The 15,100-nt window shown below is 56.8% G+C and overlaps 1 protein-coding gene across 1 annotated transcript in view; it reads left to right on the top strand.

Moving 5' to 3' along the window:
• Positions 1-15,100, top strand: part of SPTB (spectrin beta, erythrocytic) — a 128,828-nt gene that overhangs the window by 104,728 nt on the left and 9,000 nt on the right. The window contains exons 23-32 of the mRNA XM_081228114.1: positions 44-322; positions 899-1,029; positions 1,968-2,172; positions 2,446-2,820; positions 4,426-4,670; positions 5,788-5,926; positions 6,404-6,488; positions 7,292-7,488; positions 7,798-7,847; positions 8,348-8,426. Coding sequence (XP_081084240.1) covers positions 44-322; positions 899-1,029; positions 1,968-2,172; positions 2,446-2,820; positions 4,426-4,670; positions 5,788-5,926; positions 6,404-6,488; positions 7,292-7,488; positions 7,798-7,847; positions 8,348-8,426 — 1,785 coding nt within the window. The remainder of the gene's footprint in view (positions 1-43; positions 323-898; positions 1,030-1,967; positions 2,173-2,445; positions 2,821-4,425; positions 4,671-5,787; positions 5,927-6,403; positions 6,489-7,291; positions 7,489-7,797; positions 7,848-8,347; positions 8,427-15,100) is intronic.

Genomic DNA, 15,100 nt, shown 5'->3' with positions numbered 1-15,100 from the left:
CGGTGGGAAGACCAGCCCCTGAGCCCTTCCCCTCTGGCCGCAGACGCTGCAGAATGAGATCCTGGGCCACACGCCGCGGGTGGAGGACGTGCTGCACAGAGGGCAGCAGCTGGTGGCCACGGCCGAGATCGACTGCCGAGACGTGGAGGAGCGCCTGGGGCGTCTGCAGGGCTCGTGGGACACACTGCGGGAGACGGCGGCCGGGCGGCTGCAGCGCCTGCGGGACGCCAGCGAGGCGCAGCAGTACTACCTGGACGCGGGCGAGGCCGAGGCCTGGATCAGTGAGCAGGAGTTCTACGTCTTCTCCGACGAGACCCCCCAGGTCGGCTCGGGCAGGGTGCTAGGCTGGGCGTCAAGACCAGCCCAGAGGAAGAGCTGGGTGGAGGTGGGCAGTCAGTGGGGAACCTGTAAGGCCAGGTGTGTGAGGAGTGAGGGCAGGGAGAGGGTGTACGAGGTACCCTCCTTCTCAGGACGCCCCTCCTCTCAAGAACATACAGTGCACGTACTGCAGCCGGGCGCCCTGTTTGCCAATTAGATTTGCTCTAACCCAAGCGTTCTTCACCTTTTTTGTGCCATGGATTCTGTGCAGATGAACTACTGCGGGAGGGGGTGAGAGGTGAGGGGGGTCTCTAAAAGCTGGGGTGATACAGGAAGTTTCCATGGGGACAGAGGTTGGATCTGGGCCAGGAAGGGTGGATGTCAGATGAGAATTGAGGGTGACAAATGGAAGGTAGGGTGTGGGTGTTGCCGGGCAACGGGAGGAGAGGGGAGGGGACTGTGCGCAGCTCTCCTATGGGTGTCCTGCGAGGCTGGCCCTCCCCCATCTCGGGCACCTCCAGGAGCTGGGCTGTAACCTGGGCCAGGTGAGCTCGTGCCCTGACAGTCCGCTGCCTCCTAGGATGAAGAGGGCGCCATCGTGATGTTGAAGCGGCACTTGCGGCAGCAACGCACAGTAGACGAGTACGGGAGGAACATCAAGCAGCTGGCTGGCCGGGCCCAGAGCCTGCTGTCTGCAGGCCACCCTGAGGGGTGCGTGTGCCTCCTGGGACAACTTGGCCAGATCCCGGGCATCAGGCCAGGGCCCCCACCAACCAGGATCCCTTCAGGTCCAAGGCGGAAAACAGGAACAGTTTTACCGAAAACTGTGGGTTTGAGAAAACTGCCTTCTGGCCTGCTGATTGGCCCAATTCCCTTTTATGTTGTGGTTTTGTGTAACTTCACACAGGGCTGACTGAGGCCTGGTTTGCAAAGAGATTAGGAAATGGAACAGCAAAACTACCCTCTTGGTGAACAGAGAGCTCCAGTCTTTTCAAGAGTTATTCAGCATCTTTCAGCATAGCCTAAATTTGCTTTTCTTTTTGTGGTCCAGAAGGTACCTCAGGATCTCACAGTGTCTCAGCGAAATCATTATATACCCATCTAAACTGTTCAGTTATGTGGGTTTTGCATAAATGGGAGTCCACTGGGCCAGACACCTCAGGCCACCCCCAGTCATGGCCCTGTCCTCAGTCACCTTCAGGGCACCCACAGCAGCTGCCTCAGCATCTCCCAAGGAGCCCCAGGGATCGAGCCCCTGGTATGGCATGTCCCTCCCGGAAGAGCTGAGCAGGGTCTGCTGCTGGTGGAGCCAGGCTCAGACAGCCCACGCCTCAGCCTCCCTGGAAGAAGAGCGGAAGAGTTCTCCATGTACACTTGTCTCTCTGAGCTTCCCAGAGTCAGGGGCAGGGGCGGGAGGCACCCCCTCTAAGGGAACACATTTCACTATCCCCTGAAGCATCATGGTCTAAGGGATGGTTCCTTCTCTCCCCAACTCTTCCCCGTGAAAAGTCGCTCTGCCGTTTCTCTGAAGCTGTGCTCCGCCACTCGTCCCTGCCTCGGGCCTGGGGAGGAGGAGGCTGGCTCCTCTGATCTGGCTGCTCTGGGTTCTCTGTTGCCGTCCCTGAGGGCTTTCTTGTTTTGAATTCCAGGGAACAGATCATCAGACTTCAGGGGCAGGTGGACAAGCAGTACGCGGGGCTGAAGGACATGGCAGAGGAGCGCAGGCGGAAGCTGGAGAACATGTACCACCTGTTCCAGCTGAAGCGGGAGGTGGAAGACCTGGAGCAGTGGATCACGGAGAAGGAGCTGGTGGCCTCCTCCCCAGAAATGGGGCAAGACTTCGACCACGTGACTGTGAGTACCCATGGCCACCGCTTGCTTTGTCTCCCTCTAATGCAGTAGACCTAGGAGCTGTCGTTCCAGACACATACACACACCCGCCAGGTGCAAAGTGCCGCAGAGATGCGGGCTCCCCCGGTGTGAGCTCAGGTGCCCTGGGGCAGACGTGAGAGCCCAGCTCCAGGCAGTGGCAGGTGCCGCTGGGAGAGTCGGCAGCTAGTGTGATGACACCACCGCACCCCTGAGCCCTGATAACCGGTAACCGCTTTTCTGTCTACCCCCATCCAGATGCTCCGGGACAAGTTCCGGGACTTTGCCCGGGAGACCGGGGCGATTGGGCAGGAGCGGGTGGACAACGTGAATGCCATCATTGAGCGGCTCATCGACGTGGGCCACGCAGAGGCGGCCACCATCGCCGAGTGGAAGGATGGGCTGAATGAGATGTGGGCGGACCTGCTGGAGCTCATCGACACGCGCATGCAGCTGCTGGCCGCCTCCTATGACCTGCAGCGCTACTTCTACACTGGCGCCGAGATCCTGGGCCTCATTGATGAGAAGCACCGCGAGCTGCCTGAGGATGTGGGGCTGGACGCCAGCACCGCCGAGTCCTTTCACCGCGTGCACACAGCCTTTGAGCGGGAGCTCCACCTGCTGGGTGTGCAGGTGCCTCTCATCCCTGGCTGTCCGTCCACGCCTTCCCCATGACTAGCTTCCGTGGGGCGCAGTGTCAGGTCCTCTCCTGGCTCCTAGCGGGGAGACTTCTCGAACAGGCATCTCCTTAGAGAAGCAACAGCTCCGGGCAGGAAGCAGAGGCTTTCAGATGTTCTTTAGCTTCAGAACTAGTTCTTTAAACTGAACCTTTCCCAAAACCCGATGCAAAAATACCTTCAAATGCAATTTCTCTGGTTGTCCAAGTATTACAGTATCATTAGTGAACATACATGTAGCACTTTTCTAGCACCAGGTACTGTTCTAAGCAATATACGTGGTCACTGAATCCTCAGCCTCCCTCTGAGGAAGGGAATAATGTTACCTGCCTTTTCTAGATGAGGAAAGCAAGGCACAGAAGGGTAACTAAATTGTCCAGAAACATGCAGCTAAGCAGTGGAGCTAGAATTCAGATCCTGGCAGTCTGGCTATAGACTCCACACCCTTAGCCACTGAGCTGTTCAGTCTTTCCCCATGGGAGCTGGAGGGGGGCCCAAGACCAGCTTAGACTCCCTCCTCTCATCATGGGGTGCCCCCTGAGGTACCTCCCCAGGCCCCTAGGGTTCTGCAGACTTCAGCATGATGGAAAGGGTGAGGGCAAGGGGCTCAGCTGTGGGGACTCACCGGGCCTCCAGTGGAGCAGGGAGAGCTGGGCCAGCTGTGCAGTCCTGCACCGACCCAGCAGGGTTTCGGGAAAGAACACCAAAGTAGGTTGGGCCCCTGGTTCACCAAGAAGGGGACAGCCTAAAGATTTGTCCTCCAGCTGGAGGCGCTTTGGGGGTACTGGAGCCCCTGTGGCAGGTACAGCCCCAACGAGGTCTCAGGAATGAGGCTTCACTGCCCTGGGGCCGGCCTCAAGCAGAGGATGGCACCATGCAGAACGGTTAGGAACAGGGAGTTGAGAGCACGCCTCCAATCCCAGTTGCACCCTCTCTGAGCGTGAATGACCTCAGGCCAGTCACTTAGCCTCCCTGTGCCTCAGTTTCCTCATCTCAAAAACAGGGATAATAATAGTACCTCTTTGATAGTGGTGTTGTAAAGATAAAGAGAGTAACAAAAAGTGTTTAGGGGGCTTCCCTGGTGGCGCAGTGGTCGAGAGTCTGCCTGCCGATGCAAGGGACACGGGTTCGTGCCCCGGTCCGGGAAGATCCCACATGCCGCGGAGCGGCTGGGCCTGTGAGCCATGGCCGCTGAGCCTGCGCGTCCGGAGCCTGTGCTCCGCAACGGGAGAGGCCACAGCAGTGAGAGACCCGCGTACCGCAAAAAAAAAAAAAAAAAAAAAAAGTGTTTAGAGCAGTGCCTGGTACATAATTAGTCTCATAATCATACATCAAAGGGCACAGAGCCCCTCTCACTCCCAAATCCTCATCAGAGCCCAAGGGATGCTTTGGGTCAGCAGAGGTGCCAAAGCAAGAAGCCTTCTCTCCAGCACCCAGTGGGTGGATCCCGCTTCCAGCACTGTCCTCGGGAGGGAGACTGGGAGGAGGCAGACGCCCTTGCCCATCCCAGGCCCAAGTCGTGTCTGCCTGGAAAACAATGTTCACTTTTGCCCCATCACAGGTACAGCAGTTCCAGGACGTGGCCACCCGCCTGCAGACAGCGTACGCTGGAGAGAAGGCAGACACCATCCAGAACAAGGAACAGGAGGTGTCCGCTGCATGGCAGGCGCTGCTCGATGCCTGCGCGGGGCGCCGCACCCAGCTGGTGGACACAGCGGACAAATTCCGCTTCTTCAGCATGGTCCGAGACCTCCTCTCCTGGATGGAGAGCATCATCCGGCAAATCGAGACCCAGGAGAAGCCCAGGTGAGGGCGGCGTCCTCAAGGCAGCCCCCGCTCCTGGCCCACTTTGTCCCAGAGGCTGGCAGAGCAGGGCGCTGCTCCGAGGGTCTGTCCCGGAGAGACGTCCTGGACTGTGGGTGTGCAAGAATCTCCAAGGGGCACCTGAGGCTGGGTCCAGGGAGAATCTGAGTGGCTCAGCTGCCACCGGGAGAACCGACTATTCCAGAGTAAAGGGAGTCCTGAGAGTGGCGAGAAAGATATCTGTCATTCAGATTCTACAGTGGGGGCAGGGGCCATGGTTGTCAGTGAACATAAGCAGTTTACACATTCAGAACTGGGCAGGTCCAGAAGTGGTCCTGCTCTTCCCCCAGCACGGGCATATGGGGGCCATTTCCCTAAAACTCAGGAAAGGAGCTCATTGCGCACGAGAGGTGGGGGCAGGCACGTGGGCAGTCGGCCGGGATCAGAGCTCTCTACACACTTTGTGCCCACTTCTGTCCCTCTCGCCCTAGGGTGCCTGTCCCGGTGGTCAAGCTTTTATATTTAGCATCATTATTGAGCTATAATCCGCATACCATACAATTCAGCCATTTAAAATGTACCATTCGGTGTTTGTTTTGCATAGTCACAGTTGTACAACCATCACCACAGCATGGTTAGAACATTTTCATCACCCCAGAAAGAAACCCTGTACCCCTTAGCAGTCATCACCCCCCGCTCCTCTGGCAACCACTAATCTGCTTTCTGTCTCTAAATTTGCCTATTGTAGACTTTTCATATGAGTGGAATCATATAATATGTGGTCCTTTGTGACTGGCTTCTTTCACTTACCACAGTCTTTCCAAGGTTCATCCATGTATCAGTACCTCATTCCTTTTTATTGCCAAATTTAACATTCCCGGGCTTTTTTTGTGGTCACTGCACCCCCGTCCATGTCCTGACCACTGACCAAGGGAGGACACTAGGGCCTCAGTGTTCCTGCTGGGGCTGGGCAGCTGGCAGAGGGCTTCCTGGCTGTCCAGAGAGAGAGGAGAGAGTCAGACTCCCAGGCAGGTAGGGGTCCCCCTCTGATCGGGACTTGGTGTCAGATGGGCCAGAGTCACCCAGAGTTTCCTTTTTCACCAAACACCCGCCCCCACAGGGACGTCTCCTCGGTGGAACTGCTCATGAAGTATCACAAGGGCATTCTGGCGGAGATGGAAACCCGAAGCAAGAACTTCAGCGCCTGCCTGGAGCTCGGCGAGTCCCTGCTGCAGCGGCAACACCAAGCCTCGGATGAGGTGGGAGGGGAAGGCGGGACCAAGACGGGCCCTCCCTGTCCTCGCCTCCGCTCCTGCTGGGCCAGACAGCTTCCTGGGAGGGAACCCATGGGCCGTGGTTTCTCTGAGGAGGCTTAGCTTTCTTTCACCCCGGGGAGGACTGGGGCTGTGTGTAGGCCCGGGGATTATAGCTCCACCAAACCTATTCGAGGAACTGGCCGCTACTCTGTAGGGAGAGTGGGCTCATAACCCACCTAACCCTCGCATGTGTGTGTGCTTTGGTCTTGGTGACACCCACTTCCTGGGTGAGGCCCGTGGTAACCTCAGAGAGGTTAAGTAATTTACCCAAGGCTGCACAGCTGGCAAGTGGCAGGGCCAAGACTTGAAGCCAGGTCGGTGTGACAAAGCCCAGCAGGCTGTGCAGGGCCCCTCCGCACACCACCTCAGACAGTGGGAAGGGTTACCAAAGCCTGAGCTGTCTTCCCTTTCTCCCCACAGATCAGGGAGAAACTGCAGCAGGTGGTGTCCAGGAGGAAGGAGATGGAGGAGAAGTGGAAGGCCCGCCAGGAGCAGCTCCACATGTGTGAGTGCAGCCTGGGAGCCAGGGAACCTGGGGGCGCCGGTGGGGAGGGGGGAGGGGCCGGGGAGGGGTGATGGCACAACACGGTGGATTTCCCCCCCTGCTGGAGAAGAGCCTCCACAGCACCACTCAGCAGCAAAGTTCAGGGCCAAGGGCTTTGGGGGAGAAGACCCAGCAGACACGCTGCTGGCAGCCTCCCTCTGACCAGCCAGCACCTGTTCCCTGTCCCCCGTCTGCCCCACCTGTCCCCCGCCTCCTGCTTGGCCGGTGTCCCCGTAGAGCTGTGGCCTCTCCAGGGGTCAGGGTAAGGCTCTAGCGCATCCCAAAGCTTTGATCTGAGGTGTGTGGGGCACAGAAAGAACTCTGTTCTCCGCAGCTGGAAACAGGAGAGGTAGGGAAATTCCACCACCCGGTAGAAGCCGCAAGCCACAAAGACCTGGAGTCTCCTGTGGCTGCTTGTACACGACTATGTGAGTGAGACAGCCAGGGGCCCGGAAGGGAACACTCAGGGCAGAAGACTGTTCTCAAAGGGCGATGTCAAAACCATTTTGTTTTAGAGTTTGTTCTAATTCATGTGTTTTTCAAATATCGCTATTGGTGGAGATGAGGTAGGGGCCCAGCATGGGGATGGAGCAGCCTCGGGCAGCAGGTCACCACTGAGCAGGGTGTCCACGCGATTCAGGGACACCTACGTGGGTCTCGGCCTGCCCGCCAGCTCCGCGTCTGTCTGTGAGGGGCCCCCGGGGTCCCGGCAGGATCGGACCACTGGGTGCTAACAGACCCTCCGGCTGTGTTGTCCGTGGCAGGGCTGGAAGTGTGCCAGTTCTCTCGGGACGCCTCGGTGGCTGAAGCGTGGCTGATCGCCCAGGAGCCCTACCTGGCCAGCCGGGACTTTGGACACACGGTGGACAGTGTGGAAAAGCTCATCAAGAGGCATGAGGCTTTTGAGAAATCCACGGCAGGCTGGGCAGAGCGCTTCGCCGCCCTGGAGAAGCCCACCACGGTGAGCTGGGAGGCTCGGGGCGGTGGGCAGCCGCGCCTTGGGGGTTCCTCAAGTCAAGAAGTCTTCGGCGGTTGCTGGGGACCTGCGGACAGTGTAAAGGCTGGGCAAGGCGGGAGAGTGGGAAGGAAATAGGAGTGGGAGAAAGTACTGACTTTTGAACCCCAAAGACAAAAGGGGCTAATTCCAAAAGGAACGAACACCAGGTGTGTCGGGTACAGGGAGCCTCTTTGGAGGAAGCTTGTCCGAGAACAGCCTCCCCTCTGCGGCTGCTCTGACCCGACACCCACCCCCGGCCTTTGCCTCCCCTAGCTTGAGCTCAAAGAACACCAGACCCCGGAGAGAACTGACGAGGAGACTGGGTGAGTGTGGGGAGGACTTGGCTGGAGCCCTCTGCTGAGGGGGAGGGGAAGGGTCCTTCTAATCAGAAACCGCCCCCTGATGCCTCGACAATCCACATGTGACCTCTCACACCTGGGCCACTAGTCAGAGAAATACAGAAATACAGTGTCTGGAGCTTAAAGACAGAGAAGAGCTTTCATTCCCCCCCAATCCTGGGTGGCCTGAAGGCCTCGTGCAGGAAGAAAATGGGTGGAGGGCAGTGGCTGCTGCACCATTGCCCCCCTGCTCTGGGAACCAGCTGAACACGTGTCCCAGAGGCCGTGCTGCACAGAGCCATGGCATTTCTGAAGCATCTGCCTAACCTTTCAGGCTGAGGCAGATTGAGCAGCTCCTTGCTAAGTGTCTGCCAGGCTGCTGACTTGGCTTGTGTTCTCTGGGGGCGGGGTGGGAAGCCAGGCCTTGGAGATAGTCTCTGGCCTCTGAGGTGTTTGTTTCTAAATCGGGACTGTGTCTTCCACAGGCCTCAAGAGGAGGAAGGCGAGACAGCAGGGGAGGCTCCCCGAGGTCCCCACCGAGCAGCCACCGAGAGAACGTCCCCGGTCAGTTCCCTGTCCCATTTGTCTAGTTCCTGGGAGTCGTTGCTGCCAGAGCCCCCTCATCCCGACTAGGCTCAGCTGGGGCAGGAGGCCAGGATGGGCACACACTGCCCCTACCCCCCAGACTCCTTCAATCAGTCTTCCTTGTTTACTTAGCTTTTGTTAATTCCTAAAATAATTCCCCTTCTCCCTTCAACCAAGAAGAAACTGACATGCCAGCCCACTGACATGACTCTTAGTTTGGTTTTATTTGGTCTAATAAATTTTATTATATAAATACATTACTATCTACATCAGGAGGAACAGTTTATACAGGCAGGAATGATTCCTTTGTATACACTGTCCTTTTACCCATTTTCCCTCTAACACCATCCTTAACTGTACCCTCTACACCCACACACACACACAAATATACTCACAAATGGACCATTTGGTCTTCCTGCCCCAGCCATGGCATTTGGGGCAGTGAAGTGGGCATATCCACCCTCTAGCAGTTTCCTTCTTCCTAAGCAGAGCCCCTCGCCCCTTGCCCCTTCCTGGCCTGAGGCTTGTGGGTCAGTGAGTTGAAGACAGAGCTAGCTCTGAGGCAAGAACAGACTTGACGGAGCCCTTAGGAGTGAGGGAGAGCCCCAGGGCTTCTGGGTCACAGGCCTCCAACTTGTAGAAAAAGAGGACACGTGGGAGAGGTGAAGGAGGGACGCAACCACTCCCGCTGCCAGAGGCCTGGCAGATGGCTTCAGGACCTGGCCTGGAATAGATCCTTTAGCTAAAAGGACCCAGGAGGTCTATGCAGGAAGTCTGGGAGGCTGTGATCCAGGTTTTGGGGAAATGTCCTGGGAGCAGCTGACTGAGAAGAAAGCAAGAATCCAGCATGTGCCTTGCATGGCTTTGCCACTGCATGTCCACCACCTCTCCAGGTGCCCAGGTGAGCTTGCCTGAACCTTTAGGCGCTCTTGGTGGAAATTTCTGGTACACCAGCCACCCCAGAAAAATGCACAACACTGAGCATTTCCTGTGCAGAATCCCTGTCAGGTCTAGATTTCAGCCCTTCCCACCCTTCTGAGACACACACACACACACACACACACACACACACACACTCTCACACACACTCTCACACTCTGAGCTCCCTCTGACGCCTCCAGCCGGCCAGAGGTGTCCTGAGCTGCACCAGCCCTTCATGTCCAGCAGAGGGCACTCCTGGGCTCCCGCTGGAGGGTCTCTCCCAGGACTTCCCTCTGAAGATCCCATCGGCGCATGTGGGAGTCTCTGGTGGACTTTTTCTCAGGAACAGCCTCCACTGGAAGGAGAGAACTCTGGGGGCTGGCATGGACTGTGGACATGGGGGCTGGGACTGTTCCTGCCACCTGCGCTTCAGCTGTGCGTCTCTGTGTGTCTGCACGCGGTGGTGGCCCGGGTCTATGGGTTCCTTTGTGACCACCTGCGCGATCCATCCATTGTCTGTGTCGTGTACGTCTGTGCAATGTAATTACATGTGCATCAGAGCCGCCTCCATCCACCGCCTGAATGTCGCTGGATTTGGGGGGAGTATAGCGTGCTTGGACCTGAGCGTCTCTGGAAGGAGGGAGTGAGCCCACATTTGAGACCCTTCCCAGAGAGCCAGCCACCCCGCCAGATGGGGAAACTGGCCTGTGCCCGGTACCAGGAAGAAACCGGATGGCGAATCAAATGAACACCAGGCCTGAGGCCTCATGGAAACAGATTTCCTGCTGCTTCTCCTTTCCGAGCCCTTTGTTGAGTTTTCATGAGGATCCATGGGATTCCGAGGGAGGGTTGGGATATCCCATTGGTCTTTGATATGAGAAGAGAGGAGAATGGGTCACATGCAGGGTTCAAAACCTTTCCAGAAACCTCAGGCCTCTCACAGGAAGGCAGCTGTCCGCTGAGCCTTCTCTCTGGGGTAGGCCTGGGTCCAGTGGCTCTCCTGCTGTCCCATGTGTGGTCTGGTGTCGGTGCCCTATAGGATAGATCCGTGCTGTGTGTGGTCTGGTGTCGGTGCCCTATAGGATAGATCCGTGCGCTGTGGCTTCACGTGAAACCCATCAGTAGTGCATGCCGGCTTCCTGCATGGGAGTGGACCAGACACCTGAATCCCTGTGTAGACTGCTGCACAGCACACGGTGGCCACCCTGCCAGCCCTGCCTGGTCCTCCCCTTCCCGGGTGTGTGCACGCACACATGTATGCACACGCAGGGACTGGAGTACCATTCCACGCATTCAGCTTTTCTTCAAGCACACCCATTGCCTCTATCACCTCTTACCTTTCCACATTAGAGCACGTTCTAATAAAAACAAAAAGAAAGGGAAAAAAATCCATTATACGGGTAAGTGTGTAAGAGTGCATGAGGCCAAGCAGAAGAAACAAGGTTTCACAAGTGGCAAAATTCCTGGAGTGGAAGTCAGGACATTGGGTTCTAGTCCTTAATTGTAGAGACTTCGTGCATGATTTTAGGCAAACCCCCTAATCCTCCTGGGTCTCCCTGCCCTCATAAAGCTCTGTCTGTGGGATGACAGAAAGTCCAGAACATTCCTATATGTGAACAATGTACCTAGATAAAGGGAGGGTTGGGAGAGACGAGTTTCCCCACTTTTGTCTCATTCTCAACTCTGAGGAACCTGGTTCTGTGGTCAGGTGCCAGCTGGTGTGAGGCTGGAGATGAGAAAGAGATGGCAATGGGGCCAGGGTGTTTCCTTTGGGGACGAGAGGAAGGCAGGGTTGGACCTCTGCTCCTGCCAAGGCCAGGGCCCTGAAGGTGGTCCCGGGGTCCGAGGCTGGGGCCGGGCAGCGGGCTGAGCCGTCCCCCTTCCTCTCACGCCCCACCCTCCACCTTAGGTGTCCCCCCTTTATCCTGGGTGCGGCTCTGGGGAGGGCTTGAGGGTCCTGCTAAGAGTCCTCATCTTCTAGGCTGAGTGCCCCAGAATCCTCAGTGTAGCATTTGCGATGAGATGCTGATTGCTGAGATGCTGAGGTTGATTTCCTGAAGAAGCAATGGTATTGCAGAGGATCCGAGTCACCCCAGGCTTAGGGGCCCCCAGCCAACGGCTGCAGAACCTCTTCTGCGCACTGTGCCTGTTTCCTGGCCGCGGGTGGGAAGCAGGCCCTGCTCTAGGAACTCTCTCAATGGGGCTGCTGTGACGAGGAGAGGGATACCCCTGAGAGGGGTTGGTGCTGCGAGGGGCTGTGACAAGAGTCTGCCTCCGGGGTTCCCTGTTTGGGGCAGTCGTGCCCCGTCTGTCTCCAAGCCTCAAGGCTACATTCCTCTGTGGTGCAGGGATTCTGGGGTGAGGCCGCTCCGGAGAGCATTTGCCTGGGTGCCTGTCATTATCAGGCCTTCATCAGGTTGTCAGGGAAAACTCTCTTACCCAAGAGCAGCTCACAGACATCACTCTTCCCGTGACCTTCCAAGACCGCCTGCAGCTGGCTTCCCGGAGAGAGGACTGGGCATCTCCTTAGGAATGCACGGGAGTCCAGACTCCAGGTCCCTTGCCTCTCCCTTCCAGCGTCTTAGAGGTTGACGTGGCTTCGGGGAAATAACCGGCACTTGAGAATGTGAGGGATGGTGCCCCAGGGCTGAGCAGGCACTGGGTTGCAGCAGGTCACCTTCTAGCCAGTGGCTGGCTGGCTCCAGCTGCTGTCACTCCCTTGGCAACTCCCCACAGCAGCAGCCTCCCCAGCAGGCAGCCTAGGGCTCTAATCAGCGGCCAGAGGCCTGGCTCTGATGCTCTTGGAGGGAAGGGATGTGGGTGTGGAGGCAGCCGCTGTGTTTCTTCTTGCCTGAGCGAGCCTTCCCCATCCTCCCTCCCCTCCCGCTGTGAGGCTGAACTGAGCTGCTGATTCAGGCGTTTCACAGTGAAGGCAAATGGTGTGTTTGTCCATAATGAGCAGACCCCGCCTGGAAAAAACGTCAGTCTTCCCGTGAACCTGGGCGTGTCTGTCTCCCCAGGATGCCTGGATCAGCGTGGCAGGGCTGTGTCTGCCAACAGTCTGGCACGGCGCCCTGGCGCTCCAGGCTCCGTGGAGAAGCTGGCTCTAGGATCTCTGTGGACATCTGTCCGCTGCTCGGTGCGCCCAGCTCTCTGTGCTATGGTCGGACGTGATCTTCCTGGCCCCGCTGCTCAAAGGCAACTCCTAAGTTCATCTTCCAGTCTGTGTTTTAGAGCATCCCCGATACTGATGAACCCAGGATGGGACTCAGTTAACATTGTAGGCATCTCAGAAATGAGGCTTGAAGCTGCCAGCTTGACTGCTGCGTGTCAGATCTGGATGGGGGAGTCAGTGTCTTCTCTTCTGAGTCTGAGTGGCTGGCTCAGAGTCACCAAGGCATCAAGCAGCTGCCAGCTCCTCCAGGGCAGGGACCCGAAGAGCCCACACTGGTGGTGGGAATGGCAAAGCTCCTGAGGAAGAGTCGTTCTCTCCCCCGGGATGGCCGTGGACCAGGTCTCCCCTCCCTGTCCAAGGGGACCCTGCACACTCCCCTCTCCTTTCCCCGTCACTGGTGGCCTTCTGCTCTGTGTTCCCTCCGGTTGTCTTGCCTGGTTCCCAGTGGTCATCTCAGACAGGCAGCTGGCCCCTGGGACACAGTGCTGATCCCCTCCGCTGCCCCTCCCACTCCTCATGAGAGCCCCTCACCATCCCTGCCACCAACCCGGTGGAGCCCCCACTGCTCCAGCCTCAGCTCCTCCCATGCTCTTTCCTCCGTTTAGCAACAGCGTCTCTGTTCTCCCTTTAGGCATTTGTCTCTTCACCCTAAGTTCCCATCTCTTCATCTCTTTGGCTGCTCTCAACCAACCATCTCTTTTTCTTCTCTTGCAAACAACTGTCTTCTGAACGACCTTCCCAACCTGTCTGCTGACAGCCTTCTCACCCAGAGGATGAGAGCCCAGACCTCAGACACTGGGGGAGGGAAAAAGTGCTCGGCTGCAGAAGTGGCCAGCTTCCCCCACCCCACCGCCTCACAGGGCTATTTGGTTGCCTAAGGTATTCAACAATAGATCTTGTCTGGCCTCAAGCCCCTCTTCTGGCCCTTTCCAAGGTGGCCGTGACATGATCACACTGCCTCAGCCAATCAGCCACGTGTCTTACATAAGCCAGACTCATTCCCCTTTAGACCATGAGCCCCAGCGGATAGGCTCTTTTCTCTGGAGCAATAGTACCACCGTCTTCTCTTGCACCAGGATTTAGTAGGAAGAGCACAGGGTTTGGGACCAGAGAGATCTGCATCCTCACACTTCCATTCACTAGCTGTGTGACTGTGGGCAAGTTACTCATTTTCCCTGACCCTCAGTTTCCCTCATCTGTAAAATAGGGGTAGTGATACTTGCCTCGCAGAAAGGGTGTGAGGATAGAAAAAGAGAATAGCGGTAGAACACCTAGTAGGTGATTGTGTTCATTTTTCCCTTCATTTTTTTCCTCACTGCAGTCCTTCATCTCTTAAGAGAAACATCCTCCATATGAATTCTAACATCCATTGCCAGCACCCTCCCAAACCAATCTTCCTGGAGTGCCCTTCCCTGGAGGCCCCCTACATACACACTCTAGGCTTAGTCCTTGCTGTGAGGTAGGCAGGTAAGACCATTGCACGGCTAAAGTCAAACAGTCTCTGGGGTGCATCCTCTTGCCCTCGTTCTCACTTATCAGCATTTCCTTTAGAGAGAAGCTCACTTGTGTTCCCTTGTTTGTTGACGTGTCTGGGTTCACTGAGCATCTTCTAGAACCTCCCAAAGACCCTGTGGTCGCACACCCCTGGTTATTTTTCTCCCTGGAGCTGGAGTTAGTTGTCTGTGTGCTGCCCCCTGCGCCACCTGCTGGCTTGGCTTGGAAGTACACCTTCAACACCTTTAGTCCAGGTAAGAAATGTACCCATCCTGCCCCTCTTCCCTTCATCTTCTTGAACCTCCTTTGGGGAAGAGACATCTGCCTGCTTCCCCCCATCCAAGTCAGTTTCCTAACAAGGCAGGACCCTAAAAAGTCAAGCTTACAAGACTCTACAAAGACTCTGATGTGGCCATCCCCTGCCCATCAGGGGCTCAGGCCTCTCCGTTTGACTACAATCCTGTGAGATCCTAAAAGGCTGTCCTATCTGTGCCCTTTCCTCCCCTGATGTTCCCCCCAGCATCCAATGCTGCCTGTCCCCTACCCTCCTCTGACATCGTGATCCCAGCAGCCAGCGCACACACCTACCTCAGATGTGTCCCACCCACCCGTCACCCAGACCCTCAAATCAGAGAACAGAAGCTCCATGCTTATTCCAGGCCCCATCCCTGGGCCATTCTCCCTCCGTCTGTTACACCCACTTATGGTCTAAACTCTCCAGCAGCCCCAACCTGACGCCCAGAGTTTCTTCCAAGTAGCTGGATCCTCTTTTTTTCAGAGTGTCCCCCAGCTCCTCTGAGTGATTGCTCTAGGCTGGGTTACCCCTCAGCAGAGTAGGTGTAATCTCTGCATCTTCCTGATGACCCAAGGGCTAAAGCAGCTGGCCTTCTGCCTTACATCATGGAGGATACAAGCGAGTCTTGGATCATCTTAGCTATCCAGGGCCTTTTGGCAGAACCTACCTGTCCCTACAGCCAACGAGTAGCCAGCATCCCCTCCTGATGCTCTGCTGTCCACACATCCCTCTACCTGTCGGGCAAGGCAGAATCTCCATCAGAGCATG

This window comes from Mesoplodon bidens (genome assembly GCF_964165515.1).
Source record: "Mesoplodon bidens genome assembly, chromosome: 3".
NCBI classification, from domain to species: Eukaryota; Metazoa; Chordata; class Mammalia; order Artiodactyla; family Ziphiidae; genus Mesoplodon; species Mesoplodon bidens.
This window is presented reverse-complemented; position numbering and strand designations above follow the sequence as displayed.